This window comes from Aplidium turbinatum, chromosome 3 (assembly GCF_918807975.1).
Source record: "Aplidium turbinatum chromosome 3, kaAplTurb1.1, whole genome shotgun sequence".
Taxonomy (NCBI): Eukaryota; Metazoa; Chordata; class Ascidiacea; order Aplousobranchia; family Polyclinidae; genus Aplidium; species Aplidium turbinatum.
In genome coordinates, this window is record NC_137474.1 from 21,415,016 (window position 1) to 21,434,335 (window position 19,320).

Sequence of the window (19,320 nt, forward strand, 5' to 3'; positions counted from 1 at the left end):
AAATTTTAAACATGTAGAATAGCCTACCTGTAATGCATTTTTCAAACTTCAAGTTTGATGTTTCCACTACGTTTAATGCATTTCATTAAAAGGTATTTTCCCCATGAAAAGATGTATAAAAAATTGTGCATAGGCTATACAGTGCTGTTTGTGTTTTCAAGATAATGGTAAAAGTAGCAACAATAACTATGGATTTTGTGAAGAAAGGGGCGTTCTTCCCGGCTATCAGCACAAGGCTGAGCACTCACTAGTACAGCGAGCAGCTGCGATTCGCCAACCATAACGGTGTAGCTTCCACGCTAGCCATTCAGACCATCCAATCAACAATATGTTTCTCGGCAGCCGATTTGTAGCAAGAATTGTTGCTACAAATCGGCTGCCGAGAAACATATTGTTGATTGGATGGTCTGAATGGCTAGCGTGGAAGCTACACCGTTATGGTTGGCGAATCGCAGCTGCTCGCTGTACTAGTGAGTGCTCAGCCTTGTGCTGATAGCCGGGAAGAACGCCCCTTTCTTCACAATGTCCTCTGCCCTGGCGCCCGCTGGTTTTGTTGGCTCTTTCTTTGTTTCCACAAAGATAAGAGTTAAACTGACTGGTAAAGCGGTGGTCGAATAAATTTGTGGCAGAATACGGTGCGATACTGATGAGCCCAGCCTCATGGGCGAAACACGTGTCTGTCGCTGTCAATTCTTGCTACAAATCGGCTGCCGAGAAACAAATAACTATGGACTTATCAAACAAAATAGGAGAGTTTTGGAGCGGAAAATCCAGAAAGGCATAACGCAGCCGCATCAATGGGGTCTGGTCGTGAAAATTCAGAGCATCAGCGTTTGGGTACAGATATACTCTCCCACTCAGCTCGGTATGATGTCAAACTTTTATGATCGCATAAGTGCCACTGCCAACTCCATTAAATCTTTGACGTAACCTTTGGAAAAAATAACCGTTATAACAATCTCATAGTGCAAAGACGTACGTTGAATGAAACAAAATATTATCGGTAATAATATTGAAATGCAGGTAGGGCACCCGGAAAGCTCAGAGCCAAGTTTTTCATTTGGGAACTCAGAAACATTTTGAAGGCTTATTTGCTGTATACCAATCCGTATTAGGCTACTATTTCAAAGTAAATGAAATTCGATTTCATGCAACAATATCTTATTGAAGGTCCGGATACTTGAATTCAACATAAACTTACCTCGAAAACTTCTCCTCAGTTTGTTGATCACATATGCTGGGCGCTGGCACAGGTACACGAATTGAACGGCCAAGGTGACCCTGACCCCACACCCTACGCACAAACTGCCGATAAGCTGCGTGCCTATAACGCCTGCATACATGAACGTTGTTACTATTTGAATTACATCAACAATCGTGAAGATTTTACAGTGAGCAACCGTAACATGGTATAGCAACTCAGCATGCCGATTTTTGACCATGGCGTTAACAAAAGTAATCAAACTCAGTTACATACCTTTGTTGCTGTCCATGCTCTGCTACCGTTCTGTTGTAATGCTGCATATATGCCAAGTAAATAATCACCTCTTCTGTAATAAAAATACTATAAATATAGTTGTGGTTATCCACGACGTGCAAATTGCACATATATATAATTTTTCGTTTTCGCCTAATTTCGGCAAGGGAAGGTTTCGGTGTTCCCTCTAAGGTTTTAACTCTTCAGATGTAGTCTGCAGAGCTTAAAATTCCAATAAGCACGTGTTTCAACATATTTACATATTAATGTTGTAGATTTTGTACTACCGTTTGGCAGAAATACGCTGTTTCACAATAATTCTATTTCACAAACTAACTAATGTGCACTTTATAAACTTTTTGTACAGAAAATTAGTGTTAAACATTCCTTACTTTTTGAAGCTTTTTTTGGGCTTAATTGTAGCATGGCATCCTTTTGACAGTGAAACACTAAAATCCGATGTGTCATATTGTGTTGCTACATCACAAGTCACTTTGGCTGCACAAGTCACTTTGGTTTGATCTGGCATTATGGATTTGATGTTTCATATGGTAGCCTATGCAGTTTAAAGATTCATAGCCTATTCACTGTTGGCATATACCGGTAGTTCAGTTTATTTTTCATCATTAACGTGTCTGGAATGAAAATGGTTGTGAAAGCTACAATATAGACCTAACATCAATACGGTATACGAACATGCCAATAAACAGGAAAAGGTAACCAGTTAATGCTATGCATAGGTCTATCTATAGCCTACTGAGAAATGTTAAAGAAAATAAATGTAGCCTATGCTGTAAGCATCTGTTCTTAGTCCAACATCATAATTGTCTAAAACACTGACGTCTAGGTCTAACTCTACAAAAATACTTAATTTACATTAGTCTAACTCTAAACAGCTCAAAAAGCAACTGCAGTCTGCAAGTTAGTGAGGGAGAACACACATTTAGCTGCCTGACTAGCTTCGACTGACAGGGTTGCCAATAGTAATACCACTGGCTTACAGTCCAGCAGTTTCTGTCGTAAGAGAAATTTCAAGACTACAACATGGCAACTCTGGTACTGCAAAAAACGCAGTCCCTCTCCCAGCCAAAATCGTCGCTTGTGAGAAATTCACGCATGCGCAATACCGCACAAACTAGCCGAAACTGGGACTGCAGTACCAGAGTTTCCGTACCAGAATTTTTTTAATGCGGTGATTTGTGCTATTGTTTTCTAGATATGACGATAGGTTTGAGAAGATTTTCAAGAAATACAGATATATTAGGTTCTTCAATAAAGGTTAGGTTATACATTAAGTTATATTTGTAACAAGTGAAATTACGCTAGGGGGTGCTGCAGTACCGCAGCACCTTCTGACGAGCCGCCACTGGTCTATAGTATAACTAAATTGACTCAAAAACAACGCCCAGCGTGCTAACCGGTTAGCCGCCAGCGAAGGGGTAGGTTTATCTGGACCAAAAGGTGAAAGCAAAGGCTTATGATCCGTTACCAAAATAAAATTCCTACCGTAGAAGTACTGGTAGAATTTTTTCAAAGCGAAGATGATGGACAAAGCCTCCTTTTGGATTTGGCTGTAGTTTCTTTGAGATTTTGTCAAGATTTTCGACACATTGGCTATTGGCCTCTCGCTTCCGTCCGGGAAGCGGTGAAATAGTGTGGCGCCAATGCCCACGCTTGATGCGTCGCATGCAATTCCTAAAGGAAGCAACGGGTTAAAGTGTACGAGAACATCTTCTGCGGAAAGAAACGTTTTTAATTTTGCAAAAGCGCATTTTTCTTTGTGTTCCCAGCTCCAAGGAACACCACTCTTGGTTAAATGATATAACGGTTGCGCTACCGTAGAAAAATCTGGGGGCATAAACTTAAAATAAAATTGAACCGACCCCAGAAAAGAACGTAATGTGCCAACATTCGAAGGAGCAGGCATGTTCAGTACAGCATCGACTTTAGGACCCTTTGAAATCCCCTGTTTAGAAAGAACATGGCCTAAGTACTCGACATTTGCCTGGGCAAATCTACATTTTTCCTTCCTACATCTAAGACCTTTCGAAGATAAACGATCGAGTAGTCGTTTAAGGTTCTGGAAATGCTCTTCCGCTGTAGCTCCACTTATCAAAATGTCATCCAGGTAGACTGCTACACCTGGAAGGTCACTAATTAGATCATCCATTATCTTTTGGAAATGGCCTGGGGCAGAAGAGATGCCAAACGGCATAACATTTTGCAGTAAAACCCCTCTATGGGTACTTAATGCCAATATTTTTCGACTCTTTGGACCTAACCTAATCTGGTTATAAGCGTCTGCCAGGTCAATCTTAGTGAATCCGTGGCCACCCCCTAGTTTACGCATTAAATCCTCTGGAAGAGGCAAAGGGTGCCTGTGGGTTTTAAGTTGTGGATTAACCGTCGAAGAATAGTCACCACAAACCCTTAATTTGGATTTCTCACCTTCGGTAGAAGCCTTGCGAACTGGTACTACAGGAGTTCCCCAGTCGCAAAATTGTACAGGTGTCTAGATACCTTTTTCTATGCCGGCGTCATAGGCAAGAGCTAAGTCTTCTTGAATGGCGAAAGGCACTGGTCTGGGCTTTGAAAACACTGGTTTACAATCAGAGTTAAACTCAATCTCTAATTCGTAATCCTGAAGACAACCTAACTCAGGTTTAAATATGTCTTCGTATTGATCACATAACTCGGAACATGATTTTTGCAAGTTAAAATCTATGTCGTTGTGACGATGAATAGCATGTAAAGATGAAGAAAAGAACTTATCTACCGAAATATCTAGTGCTTGAATAGCATCACGCCCTAATAAGTTAAGGTTAGGTACTTCACATACCATAAATTGAACTGTGGTCGTCTTTCCCGATTTGTTGCAGCTCGCTTCAGCAGTGAAAGATCCAATAATAGGCATCGAGTGCTTACTTGCCGACTGAAAACGTAGCTGCGGAGTCTGCAAGATAGGTTTGCCTAGCTGCGACCAAACTTCAGAAGAGATGAAATTTCCCCCTGTAGCTGTATCAAGTTCCATTAAGACGGGAAAAGACTTAATAAAAATTCGAACCTCGAGTTTAGGAACTTTACTCGACGAATTATGAACAGTATTTACCTCCTGTATGCAGTTGACCTTAGAAGAATGAACTTGTGCGGCTTTTTTACGACATGCGGATTGTACAATAGGGTGGCTCGTTTTTGAACTTTTTTTTTTAATTCTCTCGGGGTAGTGGGGAAATGGTGCCAATGAGTGAGAAAACGCTCATGACAAAATTTGAGATTCGTAAAAAATTGTCTTCAGCCTCCTCATGGGGCCCAAAAATCGAAAAATGGGGTCAAAAACGGATTTTTTTTCAAAAATATTTTTAGTTTGGGTAGATACAATATTGTTTAGATATATCTAATTAGCCTAGAAAAAAAAATTGGAGTCATTTGAACTATTCCTTCAGCTTCCTCACAGCTTCTGAAAATTTCCATTTTGCTGAAAATTTCGCATTTTTGTGGGTGGTTACATGATACATAATGGCGTTAGACATTTTGCCAGCTATAAAACGTCATTGTATTTCTCTTTATAGACCTGCCCTGAGCTGTTGCGTCATTTTTTAATGAAATTGGGTTAATTTGGTAGGAAAAAGTGACGTCTATTATTTGAATTTACGTCACTGACGAAGTTTGTAGTTATGTAACCACAAACAAAAATGCGAAATTTTCAGCAAAATGAAAATTTTCAGAAGCTGTGAGGAAGCTGAAGGAATAGTTCAAATGACTTCAATTTTAGATATATCTAAACAATATTGTATCTACCCAAACTAAAAATATTTTTGAAAAAAATTGCGTTTTTGACCCCATTTTTCGAATTTTGGGCCCCATGAGGAGGCTGAAGACAATTTTTTACGAATCTCAAATTTTGTCATGATTGTTTTCTCATTCATTGGCACCATTTCCCTACTACCCCGAGAGAATTTTAAAAAAAAATTCAAAAACGAGCCACCCTAAATGTACATGCCCTGTAAGTTTGCAGAAATGACAGACCGCATTTTTAAATCTGCAGTTGTTAGCAAGGTGATTAGAATTACCACATCGATAGCACTTACTTTGCTTGTTCGCATTAGCACTGACCACCGTAGCTTTCTTGGAAGAAAGTCGTCTATCGATGCCTTTAACTTTATGTACCACCGACGGTTCAGTGCCAAACACCGTCTCCTTAGCCACTTTGGCAGCGTCTTCAGTTTCTATGGCTATTTCGAGAGCACGTGAAAAAGTAAGATCGTCAGGCTTAATTTTAAAGAGAGCTTTAAGAACTGCTTCGTTTCCTACCGAGCACATAAAACAAGTACGCAAAGCTTCATCTAAAGGATTAGTAATAGAAGAAAAGTCGCACGTGGCAGCGGCTTGCCTTATTCGTGCACCCAATTCTGGAACAGTCTCACCTGGTTTTTGCTTCAAGTTGCTCCAGAAGCGAAATCGTTTACGAATAACGAAGCGCTTAGGGTCGAATTGTGCCTTCATGTAATTAGAAATTTCTTCCATTGTAAGTTGATTGATTGGCTTTGCTGTAGACTCTTGTGCGGCCAGATTGAGGATCATCTTGTAGATGCTGGCTGACTGGTTAGTGAGGAAAACTTGAGCCTTCTTATCATCAGGAACGGAACGAATAGGAACTGTGCTTTTACGAATGTGCAAAAACGTGACCAATAATCAGTCCAAAGTTCTAAAGTTGAATCAAACTCACAAAATTTAGGAATAGCTTGAGATACCCGATTTTGGTTTTCCGATTCGCTAGGAATTTTGAGGGCTGAAATTAACTCCTTCAGTTGTTCTTCATGATGACGTTCTTGTTGTTGCATTTGTTGTCGTGCCTGTTCTTCTTGCTGTTGCCTTTGTTGTCGCATCTGTTCTTCTTGCTGTTGCATTTGTTGTTTCGCCTGTTCTTCTTGTTGCTACATTTGTTGTCCACCTTGTCCATATTGTAAATAATTGTAAAAACTAAAACTTGTAGAAATTAAAACTTGTATAGGAACTGAAACTGAACGCTCTGCGTACCACTGTAAGTTTCTCATTCAGACGTTCAGCATCCCATCCTCGTCGCCAAATAACTCTGTTGTGTTTTTACCTCATTCAACCAGAGTCATACAAAGATTTTCTACTTGTATTTTAATTCGCAAGAAAGAAACTAATAATAATAATAATGTTATGGTTTTATTTATTGTCGCTCTACAACAGCTAAGGTCTTTTAGCGACAGGGCTCATTTTTAATTTGTATCAGGTTTACGATGTTATCACATTATTACCCGACTCATTCTCACTGCGATATGCAGGATAGAACACAATCGGTACCGTTTTTAAAGTCTTCGGTTTGACCCGACCTGGAATCGATCTCAGATCTACCAGCACCAGAGCCGAAGGCGAGACCACTCGGCCACTGAGCTGGTTAAGAAAGAAACTGTTGTGTGAAAAGGGCGTGACACCAAAATATACTTGAATTCAAAACGAGAAGCGCTGATTAACAAAAGCAGGCGGATGAATACTAAGCAAAAGAGAAGACCTGAGGGAAACGAAAACAAAGTACATCGTTGCAATGCAAATAAACCAAAATACATAACCAAAATACAAATAACCACGATGAACAAATGTACGAGCAGTACTTTGGTTGGTACATTATCATTACTGTTATTACTTCAATATACCACTTTGTTGTCTGTTGATCTAGGCACAAATATATATTGCCACTACATCACGTGGAAGCAAGACGATGTGTGAAAGCGATTTCAGCACATTGAGATTAATCCGGCCACTCTCGGTAACGGTGACAACACACATCGCACTCAGATCATTATGATTCGTTTGCGTTTTACCACCTGAAAAATTAATGTTCTTTGTCTGTTATCGTAAAAGCAACAATCAGCTTTACACTTCTTGGGCTGAATTTGCCATTTATGATAAATTTTTGCTTCAAATTTTGCTTTCTTTACTTGCAAATCCACCTTAATTTGTATTGAAAAGACATGAAAATCTTTCAGCATAAACATTTGTCAATCATAACCAGACGTTATAACAACGAGAAAATAGCATATTTTTGACCAATATGCTCGTGGGTGTCAGCGATTTATTCCATGTTGTTTGTAGCAAGTGGTTGTCTTCCGGATTTCTCTCATCTCATCACAGTCATGATCACGATATCAAGAAGACAATGAAGCATGAAGCCAACATGAGCGAGGCTGCAGCTCTTACCTCCCTCCTTAGAGACTGGGTGCAAGGGAGTTCTCCAGATGAAATGACTTCCTTAGGGGTGGATAGCGGAAGTGGGTTAATGAAGAAGTCTGGTGTTTTTTCTAACTACTTAAAAATACATATCCGTTGCTCGTGTGGTAATCACATCTAACTAACTTACTAACTATGTTAGATTTTATTTGGCTCACCAGCATATACGGCAGATCTAAAGCAAATGTAATGACCAGTTTCCAAAATGACCTTCAGTCGCTTTCACGCATGATAAGATTTTCTGGAAATTCTTAAAATAATGCAATATTTTTGGCAATTTCAGCAATAATTTTGTTTGTCGTTTTAGTAGTAAGTTATTTATGCATATAAAGATTTAATGGTGCTGTGAAGTTGGCTCACAATTTACAAATTCCAGGAAGACGTGGGGTTGGTCGGCCAAAATTAACTTGGGAAGCGATACACTAAAAGATCCTAGAAAATGGAATTAATTGGGATCTTACCCTTGTGACCGTTAAAAGTGGAGAGCCAATGTGCAATCTGCCATGCGTGCAGCTAGTCAGTCTTCTAGAGTGGGGCCTAAGAGTGTAGAAATGCCCCGCAAAACCTGCACATTAAAAAACGAAACCCGATGGTGATACAGCATGTCTATATCGCAACTTAGATAGTAATGACAACCAATTTTTTCGATCTCCATGACAACACATCTTTATTACAACCTATCATTTTATCCCGAGAGTCGCGGAATAAGACTACAAGGATCTCATTACGTCAGAAATACAGCGCACCAAAAGTATGGCGGTCAGTTTACTTTCTCTTGTCTCCCATGTTTTCAATCACTTCGACCGCTCAATCTATTACACCGTAAGTAGAAATATGAGACGGCCGCCTTTCTACACCCAGATCATATCGTAATCTGATGCCTTCGTATTAAATGTTTTCGTATAGAAGTTGTATTTCCAAATAAATGACTCTAAATCTAAATTCTATGTTTCACCATAGTGATGTCACAATCTGTCATTGCAGACAACTACGCCATGTCTGCCTGTGTCGTTTCCCTTCCTGTTCGATTCACCGGGGGTCGCTATCGAGTAGTTGGCGACCTAGCAATAGATGAAAAAACTCTCGGCCAGATGAAAAGAATTGAAAGAGAACTTAAGAAAGTATGACGTTTCATCATAGGGAATGACAAATGTGTTGTTAACACGATTGCTCATGCGACGAATAGCCATCTACTTGCTTTGATTTCCGAATGACTTAACTTGGTGTGAAAAGGTTTGGAGTGAAAATCGTGAACAAATCGAGTCATTAATTTTTGGTTATAATTTATTTTTTAATGGTTTCTAATTGTTAAAATGACATGCTTTCTTAATTTTTGTCTACAGTTGCTTCTCATAGTTTTCGTCGCTAACCAGTTGATATTTTATTTACAGGACCTTGGTGTTGCTTTTCCTGATCTATATCCTCCAGAAAAACAGGTGAGGGCATTTGCAGGGTTGCATTTAGATCAGTGCTCTTCAACCGGGGTTCCCTGAGGGTTTCTCGTATTTTAGAATAATTCCTTTTTTTTCAGTATGTTGTTGCGTCATTCTGGTCACCGTACCGCATTCACACTCCAATTAACCCAGTTTGTTAGACAAGAGGTTAAATACAGTCGGGTCCTGTGAGCACCATTTCCCACCCCTCTGTAGTCCAATAGTTGGGCCCTTATTTTTACTATTAAACGGTGCCTAACATGTTTCTGAAATCATGGGTTGTGAATTTGGATCAAAACACCATACTTTGACCACAATCTTTCAGGACTCCATATCGTCTTTGATTCTATATCAATGCAAAAAACTATGTGGAGTTTACCAAAAACAACGAAGAACTACATTCGTTACGAGCACGCCAAAATTTTTCCGACTAAACTGCAGAGGGATACAGGAACCGGATCCGGATCTTACTCTTTTTTATCGGATCTAGATCTTGTTTTTTGTTTATAGAAAGAAGATCCAGATTCGATAAATATTTATGAATTTTTTTTAAATTTTGTACACAAAATATCATGCAGGAGTTCCAAAGTAGGCTACTGGCCTACATTAAGTTTTCATTTTTAAGCTTACAGCCTACATGTTTTAGTTATTGCTTTGCTATACACTGAGTGGTTATTTCAGCAACTACAGTGGTTGTGTCGTGTGGTATGCAATTATACATTTGAATGAAGAAGGATAACACATTACAAGTCAGGATGCTTGTTATGTAGAGACCAAAATTGCTCTAAAAAGTGATACTGATCAGCCAGTAGTGCATGATGTACTGGTACGGTAGTAGGCTAAGCAAAAGCATCATACACCTACTGAGTAGTAAGCAGCTGAACTTAATGAATCCATTTTGCAAACAACTGTTACAAAAAGTGTGAATCTGTCGTATTGTAAAATACTTTTATTGTGAAATTTTAGATATAAAACTAGTTCGGATCCGGATATGAGATATCTAGAAATTGCTGGATCCGGATCGGATCAGGATCCTAAAAATCTTGCAACTTTACACCTCTGCAAAACAGCTTTTACACTGCGAGTCCACGACAAAACATTGGACAACTATTGAGTTTTCATTTTTGTCTTCAATGCATTGTGCACTGTGCAGACTTATGTGTTTTCTGTGTTGTTTCGACTATGCGTTGATCCACGAGAAGTGAGATTTTCTCCAATTGTGTACTTAAAGTTATCGTTGTAGCCAGGCATTGCAACTTAACATTTACAATTGCGTTTGTCACATTTAGGTATTTGGCGACCAAACAGCCTTAATTGCGTCATCTCAGACTGAGTTGCCTGCCAAGGCATTGTCGGGTCTTGACGTTATCACCGAGGAAGAAACGCCGCCAGAGGCCGCCCCGGAGCTCGCTGAAGAAAAACAAGAATGACGCACCTCGAGTCTATTTTTGTTCAAATAAATTAATTTTCATTAAGACAGCTTAAACAACTTTCTCTTCATTATGTAACCTTGAAACTACGTCACGGTGTCATTCTGTTTGTTTTTGTGTTCAGGAAGTCAGAAATTTGTAGATACACAAACGAACCAGGAGCTAATCAAAAATGATCAATTGAGCTTTTGTAACTTACTAATAGCGGAAACTTCCGTGTAGGCTATTGAGTTTTGTTTATTGAAATAGCCTACTGTTCATGATGTGGTTTGCTTTATGTCAATTTATACGTTGCTAGATTATTACATCATGCATCGTTTTAAAAAAGCGTAACAATAACTTTATATTTAAAATAAAGAGTCCTTTGCAAGTCGGTTGTTCATTCCCAAGCCTCTTCTTGTGCAGTGACGTAAGTGGTGAGACGCGAGCAAGTTAATATCCATCAAGTTCAAATTGTCGTTGTTGCTTGTTTCGGGCAGTTTAGACACCTTGATTTTGCTGTGAGTTTGGATGTGTTCTCTGCGTGCCGCGTTGTTATAGCTTGCGTTAGACTCAAATGAATGATTGTGGGAATCATTATCTTACCTGCTAAGAGTTTCTTGGAGAGCTTAATCCTGGCAGTTTCGCATACTTGTGGATGTAGAGGCGTTAAACCACTGATGCAGGGCTTGTTACGGAGATTGACAGAATGAAGTTACCAATTGTTGAAGCGTTGTTGTCTGTAAATTATTTCATTCACTATAGGCACCGCTGAGTGAAAAGCTGTACTTGAAATGCATTGCTCAAGCGCACAGAGACGACCCCATTAGAGCAACGGTTTTCAACCGGGGGTCAGCGGACCCCAAGGGGTCCATGAAAGTTTCCAAAATTACTGCATGATAAATAAATTAAGACATTTAAAAAATGATAGGTTGTGTATTAGAGTTATTCTCAAACTGTGCGTTTTTTAGAATTTCAAAAGGCGTCGCACAAAGGCTCGGCCAGCAAACTCAACAAAATTTTTATTAAAAAAATTAAATCTTATTATCACGCTACATAACTTATGTTCATCTTTTGGAGACAGCAGAATTAACCCTATCTTTAACGACACGTGGTTTTATGAGGACGCCCCACTCTAGTAGTGAAGTATTTCACAGAATACAGAATGAAATATGCTAGACATGTGAAATTTCTTGACTTTTAGTTTTAATCTTTGCGAATTTTCTAAACCCACACTGGTCATTTTTCTACCTTCCTGTCCTTCACAATAATTCTTTTCCCGCGTTTCAAAGTCGGCAGCTGAATTTGTGCTCTCCATGTCCATTTAAAAAAATAGACTAATGAAAAATCAAGGCCTGGCGACACGTCAAGTTTTAAAAATTTTGATAAAAGAATTTGTTTGTGGTTACTGCAAAGAAAATTTTTTTCAAAATTAGACAGGAATTGTTGAAGAAAATGCGATTCGAAGAAATGTTAGAAATTTGCTGAACCAAGAAGTAAGCTTAGAAAGAGACAAGAAGTAAGCTGACAAATGGAAATTGACTTTAATTATAAAAAATAAACTGTTCTAGACTAATTTGCAATTGATTATTATTAAAATAGAACTTTAAATTATACTAAATTTTTATCATTAAATTATCACCAAACAAAAGTTGACTGCTAGCCTCACTGTTTTTTAAAAATAGTGTTGCCAGACGTACTTAGATCAATTATAATGTACTGAAATTCGTATCATCAAAACTGCTTTTTTGTAGCCTTAATTTTTTGTGCAAATTGTTACAATAATAATCTTTCTGCTTAATTTGCTTTTAGATACTTGTTTTTAACTTTTTATCGCTTAAGGCTACCTTTTGGTGACATTGCAAATCGATTTAAATTGCTAAAGCCTGTTTCATTTGTGATTTTCATAAAGCTATTGAATTTGATTAGGCCAACTTTATCCAAAAAGTATATAGCACCTATGTGTTTTTTATTACGCTTAATTATATCTCACTTTTTATTATTTTCTGAATTCATGTGGTCACTGTTCACGAAATTATGGCCAAGTTATCTGTCTCCGTATTGTGACATGGATTGTCGCGCAATTGTGACGTCATCATTGCGATGCACTGTCACGCTTGAGCGACAATCTCTCGTCATTCTTTCTCTAATTTTCTAACTTGTGTTTTACAAACGTGTTGCGTCTTTCTTTTACGATGTGTGAATCTAACGGACGGACGTAATAAGAGTGTGAAGTGACTATTCCACATCACAATTGAACCCGTCTCTTGTTAACAATATACCATCAATCTTCACTCAACACATGTGGAACTTGAGTCGAAAGTTAGGAAGAAGACAGGTTGGATAGCAGCTCATATACATAGCGGTTATCAAAAAGAAAGAACATCTTCAATTGTGTCAAACGGGATGTCACTTCAATCGTGAGTCTGTAGTTACCGTACCCATCTTCAATTGTGCTACGCTGGTCACTTCAATCGTGAAGCTACAAGAATTGTTTTTTGCTGGTGTTGTAAAACGCATATTGCTGGCCAACCGAAGCGGCCAAAGAACAGCAATCGAAAAAGCGAAACCAGATCTCCAGCTAGAGAAGTCACTAATTCTACTGTGGGGCAGTATAAGCACGGTTACTTTATACTGCCTGAAGCGGCTGGGGAACGGTCACCAGACCAACAATCCGTCGACGATCGAACTGTCCGAGGAGAGCAAGAAACTGTGTTATTCCACCGACCACAAGACGAAGCGCGCGACGCCATTTTGAAACTGGATCACGTGGACAAAGAGTGCGACGCTTCTCGTAAGGGCAGTGGTGCGAGGACTATTTCCTGCCTCTGGTCAGTGTGTTACTTATTTGATTGTGTATGTTATCGAGCTTTTATAGCAAATTTGTGTAGCCTACTGCAATTTAGTAGTAAAAGTTGATTTGTTGATTACTGTACATATTCCATTTAATAAGTTACTGAAACAACTATGAGTGCCGCTTCCCTTGAGGACTGTCTGTGGGTCTCGGGCGGGCTGGGGAGTGTAGAGGAGCCGGTCCGCCGCTCTTTGGTGGGGCGGGGTGGATCTGTCGCGGAAAGTGGGGCCACCGTAGCGCGGCTTCCGGTGAGTGGACCAGTAGTACAATCACAACTGCCCTCAGAGGTCGGTAGAGAGGAGGTTCACCAGGAAGTGTTAGGGCTACAAAATGACAGGGAAGCCCGTCAACGAAGGCGTCAGCTACTTAGTGACATCAGTGCGGCCACGAGACAGCTTGGGGAACTAAGAAGCAGAGACGAAGTGATAGAATTTGAATCACAGCATGTCAAGGCTCTAGATTGGAGGGTTAGAGACTTTTGTGCCATTACGCAGAAAGAGGACTCCGAACCTCGTGTCGCCCCCGAGTTTGAGATGTTGGTGAGGAGATGTAAGGAACGATGGGAGGAGCTAACAAACTCGCTCCCAGTAAATTCAGCTTCCCTACCAAACATAACCATTGGGGTCCCTCCCTCATCTGCAGGGAAAAGCAGAAGGTCTGCGCATATTCTAGCTCAGATTGATCTAGAAAATCAATTAGAACAGATTCAAATTGAGAACCGCTTAGATGAGGCGCGAGAGACAAGGAAATTGAAGGAGGCCCGAGAACAGGAAGCCCGAGAAGAGCGTAAGCTGGCCAGAGAGCTTAAGGAGGCCCGGGAACAGGAAGCCCGAGAAGAGCGTAAGCTGGCCAGAGAGCTTAGGGAGTTGCAAGTACGTGCAAGCTTGCAGAAGCAGATGGCCATGTCGGAATGCCATACAGAGAAGACACATAGCTTGAGGAGTTATCGCACGAGGGATTCCAAGACGAGCGCCCAGGTGAAAGATGGTCCCCATCTCAAGGAAAGCGAGAAACCAAAAAAAGCCCCTCACTCAGTGTTGTCTAAATTCTGTGCCCATATGGAGGCTGCTAACGAAGCAGACGAGTTAATGGCCCCTAGCTTAAATGTACCTGTCTATGAGAGACCTATTAGACCTCCGCCAGGATTTACTGATACTACTAGGTATATCCCTAAGGGTAGTGCAGTCCATGATGGGTATCATGGCTTACCCCTGCATGAAAGTGACGTGATGGCAAGGAGAGAACAGAAACCGCCCCTAGCCTACGACGGAGCGTGCGAAAAGGCGTCAAGGAAGGACTATCTTGACATGGCCTCGCTTATAAAATATGACGGGTTTTTTATGCCCTTTATTGTTTTTAGAAACGAGATAAATGCTTTGTTAGAAAAATGCCCGTATGAGGATATGAAACTGAGCTTGATTAGAGCAGCATGTATTAAAACTGCTGCGCAAGACATAAGCTTGGTGATCAGTAGCACCCCAAGTTACAACGAAGCAATGCGTGCTAATATGGCATTGGAGCGTTTGTCTTTAAGATTTTCTGTTCGCGGCGGTTTTAATTCTGAGGCTTGTGTTAAAAGTATCCGATTTGGGCCGCGTGTGTCGGGGGCTGACATTACTGGTTGGCGCAAGTTTCGGGCAGAATTACTAGATTGCCAAATATATGCGGCAGCATACAAGCGGTTGGACTACCTTGAAGGGAAATTTGTCTGTGATCTAGCTAAACGTTTGCCCGTTTATGCGCGTCAACGCTTCATTGATTTCTTAGGTGATAAATTTGGTGGTACAGCGGACCCTTCCTTTGATAGTTTGTTGCAATTTGTCATTGCGGAAGAAAATGCGAAATCAACCGACTTCGGCGTTTGGTTAATGAGTGAGGACCATAAGTCGAGCAATAACCATTCCGTTGGTAAGTCGGAGAGTAAAAGGGACGCGGGTGCATTTCAAGTGAAACATACGGCGGCCAAGGTTGACGGCTATGGTAATATAAATTCCGCAACGTCAAAAACGAGTGTCTCGTTGTGTGAGTGTTGCCTTTCGTTTGGTGTGAATCATGGTTTGGAGGTATGTCATCGTTTGCAAGGTATGACTGTGGCAAAGCGTGAAGAGTTTTTCTACAAATATTGGCTCTGTTATAATTGTGGAGGAAAGCATCGGGCTAGAGATTGTCGCTGTGCCATGAACTGTGATCAGTGTCAGGATGCTAACTATAAAACGCCGAAGCATTTCGCTATGTTGCATGAATGGGTCGTTAATGATAGGCCAGCAAACAAACCAGTTCCAAAGAAGGTACGCGAGTCCGCTGTGGACAAAGTTGACAAGTCTGCGGTTAATAAAACTGGAGTTCAAGGTAGAGAAAAATCAGTCTCTTTGAGAAATGTGAAAGTGACACCTTGTAAAGTTTTAAACCGAACAGTTGCTGTGAAGGTCATAAACCCGGCAACTGGCTTAGAAAAGTTGGTGTACTGTCAGCTTGATTATGGATCCCAGATAACGCTGGTATCAAAATCATTGTGTGCAGAGTTGGGGTTACAGCCCTATGAAAACATTTCCTTTACCATGAAAACCTTGAACGGCGACGCGAAAGTTGATACTGGTTTGGTCAAATTTGTGGTAAAACCGTTGTCGACTGGTGAGAGTTTTAACATAGACAATGTTGTGTGTTCGACGCCATGGAGCGATGACATTGGAACCTTGCCCCATAAGCAAGAATTGAGTGGTTACAGACATTTTGATGACATTAGTGTGTTTGAATTAGAAAATCGTCAGACTGTGGACATTTTGATAGGCGATGACTGTCCATTCTTGTTAACTGTGCTTGAAGATGAACGTTGTATGAGCCGCACGCGATCAATACACCGTTGGGATGGCTAGCCGGTGGAGGGCGGTCTCCTCTCTGTTCGGACAGTCGTGTCACAGTCAGGAAAGTGCAGGTTCGCGATGATCTTGAGAACGTGAACTGGTTAAAACGTGAAAATTTGACGCGCGACTGCATTGCGGATGAATTAAGGCAGGAGTTAAAAGAGGCCATGCTGGCAGATTCGCGGCGTAGCATGTCACTCGCTGATAAGTTTTGGGGTCACTGGACAGATTTCTACCTACCTAAGTTGCGGGGTCGAAGAAAATGGAGAGACATCTGTCGCAATTTAGAATCCAGAGACTTGGTCCTCGTATGGGATATGAACGACCGACCCAAACGAGGGGACTACCGAGTCGGCAGAGTGGTTGAAATTTTACCGCAGCATCGAAAGGGTAAAGAGTTTGTGAGAAGGGTGAGGGTGGCTGTGGTAACATGGGACACTAACACAAAGAAGTCGCACGTTGAAACCGTGCTTCGTGATATTTCTTGCGTTGCTCCGGTAGAGGGCGCGCGGGCACGCACTGCTGTGCTCGCTCCAGTTGGTTCGGGCCCCCCAGATGGACGTTAAGGGACGTCACTCATAGAAAATGTGTTCACTTTTTTATTAATGTTTAATTGTTTATGACTTGTGTGATGTATGATGCTTATGTTGGCTGTTTACAAATTAAATAGATACAGTCTGGCTGGAACCGTATGTATTTATCAAGTACATATTGTCACTTTGAGTTACGCCAATATCGCTTACAGCAAATTTGCTTGTGATACCTGTGACTAAGCTGAGCATCTTATTCATTCTTTCACATTTAATTTAGTATCTTCATATGACAACTTTGTTTTGTATAACTTTAGGTGTATGGTGTGTTAGTACTGTAATGTCGTGTGAGCATAGTCCGTTTTAAATACCTTCAGACAGCAGTATGGGACTACAGGTTCATCTACATAACTATGTATGTTATTTATACGACAATATTATGCGGTATGGCTATTATGTTTAATGTGTGTTAGGTATGGCTAATGATGAGTAATTTCGTTTAGGTAAAAATAATCTTCTGGAAGATGGATATTGTAATATTCATCTTGGAGGCTGCTATGTTCACGAAATTATGGCCAAGTTATCTGTCTCCGTATTGTGACATGGATTGTCGCGCAATCGTGACGTCATCATTGCGATGCACTGTCACGCTTGAGCGACAATCTCTCGTCATTCTTTCTCTAATTTTCTAACTTGTGTTTTACAAACGTGTTGCGTCTTTCTTTTACGATGTGTGAATCTAACGGACGGACGTAATAATAGGGGGGTGTGTTAATTGTCGATTCATACCATACGCTGCTAAAAATTTGTGGAGCAGTATCAAAATCTAGAATATTTATGAAAACTCGACATACGATTCCCCTAACCCCCATGTACATGCCCCCTGAATATAAGGTACCCCTATTTTCAGAAAAATATGAGATTGTTGGCCTTTTCACCCACTATACTTGCGTTTTGGTGGTATTTATCTTACTCATATGTGGCTTTTCGGGGTCTGTGTGTTCAAATATGACATTAGAAAATTCCTAAGAATTTTCAATATGGCGGTATTTCAATATGGCGGCCAAAATGGGGCTTGGAATGGGTACTTTTGTAAATTTTGACCAAACATAGTTGTGTGATATGTCGAATTATAAGTTTTCGAGGGCGTAGAATACGAATTTGATCCCAAAAGTAGGCTTATTCTTTCCTGGCATGCACAGTGAATATACCTTAGTATTTATACATGTTCATACTGATGAATTATGCTTGTTATTTTGCATTGTGTTTAGCAATATCCTCAGGATATGCAGAGTATCGACAGATCGCGCCAGACGGCTGTCGTAGAAAAATCATACTTGGAAGAAAAAGCAGAGATAAGTGGCTCCTCCGAACAATCAGCTGAAAAAAACGAAGCGAGTATGAAGTAAGTGATTCCGAGGAAGTTTCAAGAGGACACAGAAAGAAACGAAAGCTCAATTTTGGTCTCAGTATATCTGATGAACATGATGACATGCCAGCGCAGTATCGTCACATCCGTTTAGGTGAACGAAAAGTGCGTCCAGAGGTTTACGAGGCAATGGACAATTAAATTAAAAAGCGTCAACCACATGTCAGAAACACAGGCGGCCGTTGTGACCATCTGCAATAAGGTTTTTGGTCAAAAATGGAAACTTCATAATGAGTCTCCCGATGAAATAGATAGAGATACGTTGCCTGATAAGCGCAACGTGAAACAGGTGGGGCGAAGTTTAGAAGCTTTGGCGTTAGATGAAATCGTAAAACAGATGATGGACAGCGATGAAAAATCTGCAGTTACGTACGCAGATGACGGATCAAAAAAGCAAGGAGCTGGGTCCTTCTCAGTTCAGGGTGTAACGGTAAATGGCATGTTTCGACCACTACCAACATTGCCAATTGCATCCGAGACTCGTGAAAACCTAGCAGAACTGAAGATTGCCGTGTTAAATGTGTTATCAGCTGCTAGTGGAGTTAGCACCAAACTTCTGTTTGAAAAACTTGACTTCATTCTTACTGATCAGACTTTGCACAATCTAGAGGTAGAGAAATTTGTAGCTGAAAGACTTGAGACTGGGCGCATCCCTGATCACCTCTTCTGTAATGTGCATCCAACATTGATGTTCAATAGAATAATCACGAGGTTATCGGCAGAGATAGAGAACGCTCTTGGAAAGGACAAAATCTATTCAAAATTCCTCGTTGAAGCAAGTAGGCTAATACACATTCAAGTGTGACCGAGCAAGCACTCGATTGCATAACAAGGCTCGTAAACCACGACTTCAATCATAAGCCTTGGAACAGAGCAGTGGATTTTGATATCTTCATAGCGCCGAAAAAGAATCTTTCCCTATGTTTAAAAGATGAAAGATTTAATCGGTTGACACTCACTTGCGCTGTAGTTGTTCACCATCTTCAAGACGTGAATAGATTTCTACAAAAATTTGAGCAAGTAACAAGCCAGCTCGCTTGTATTGTAAGATGTTTTCTAGAACTAGATTTCA

The 19,320-nt window shown here is 40.5% G+C and overlaps 1 protein-coding gene across 1 annotated transcript in view; it reads left to right on the forward strand.

Moving 5' to 3' along the window:
• Positions 1 to 10,965, forward strand: part of LOC145766325 (putative malate dehydrogenase 1B) — a 94,249-nt gene extending 83,284 nt beyond the window's left edge. The window contains exons 9-12 of the mRNA XM_082578012.1: positions 7,598 to 7,773; positions 8,717 to 8,853; positions 9,124 to 9,168; positions 10,455 to 10,965. Coding sequence (XP_082434138.1) covers positions 7,598 to 7,773; positions 8,717 to 8,853; positions 9,124 to 9,168; positions 10,455 to 10,595 — 499 coding nt within the window. The 3' untranslated portion in view covers positions 10,596 to 10,965. The remainder of the gene's footprint in view (positions 1 to 7,597; positions 7,774 to 8,716; positions 8,854 to 9,123; positions 9,169 to 10,454) is intronic.
• The last annotated feature ends 8,355 nt before the right edge of the window (positions 10,966 to 19,320 follow it).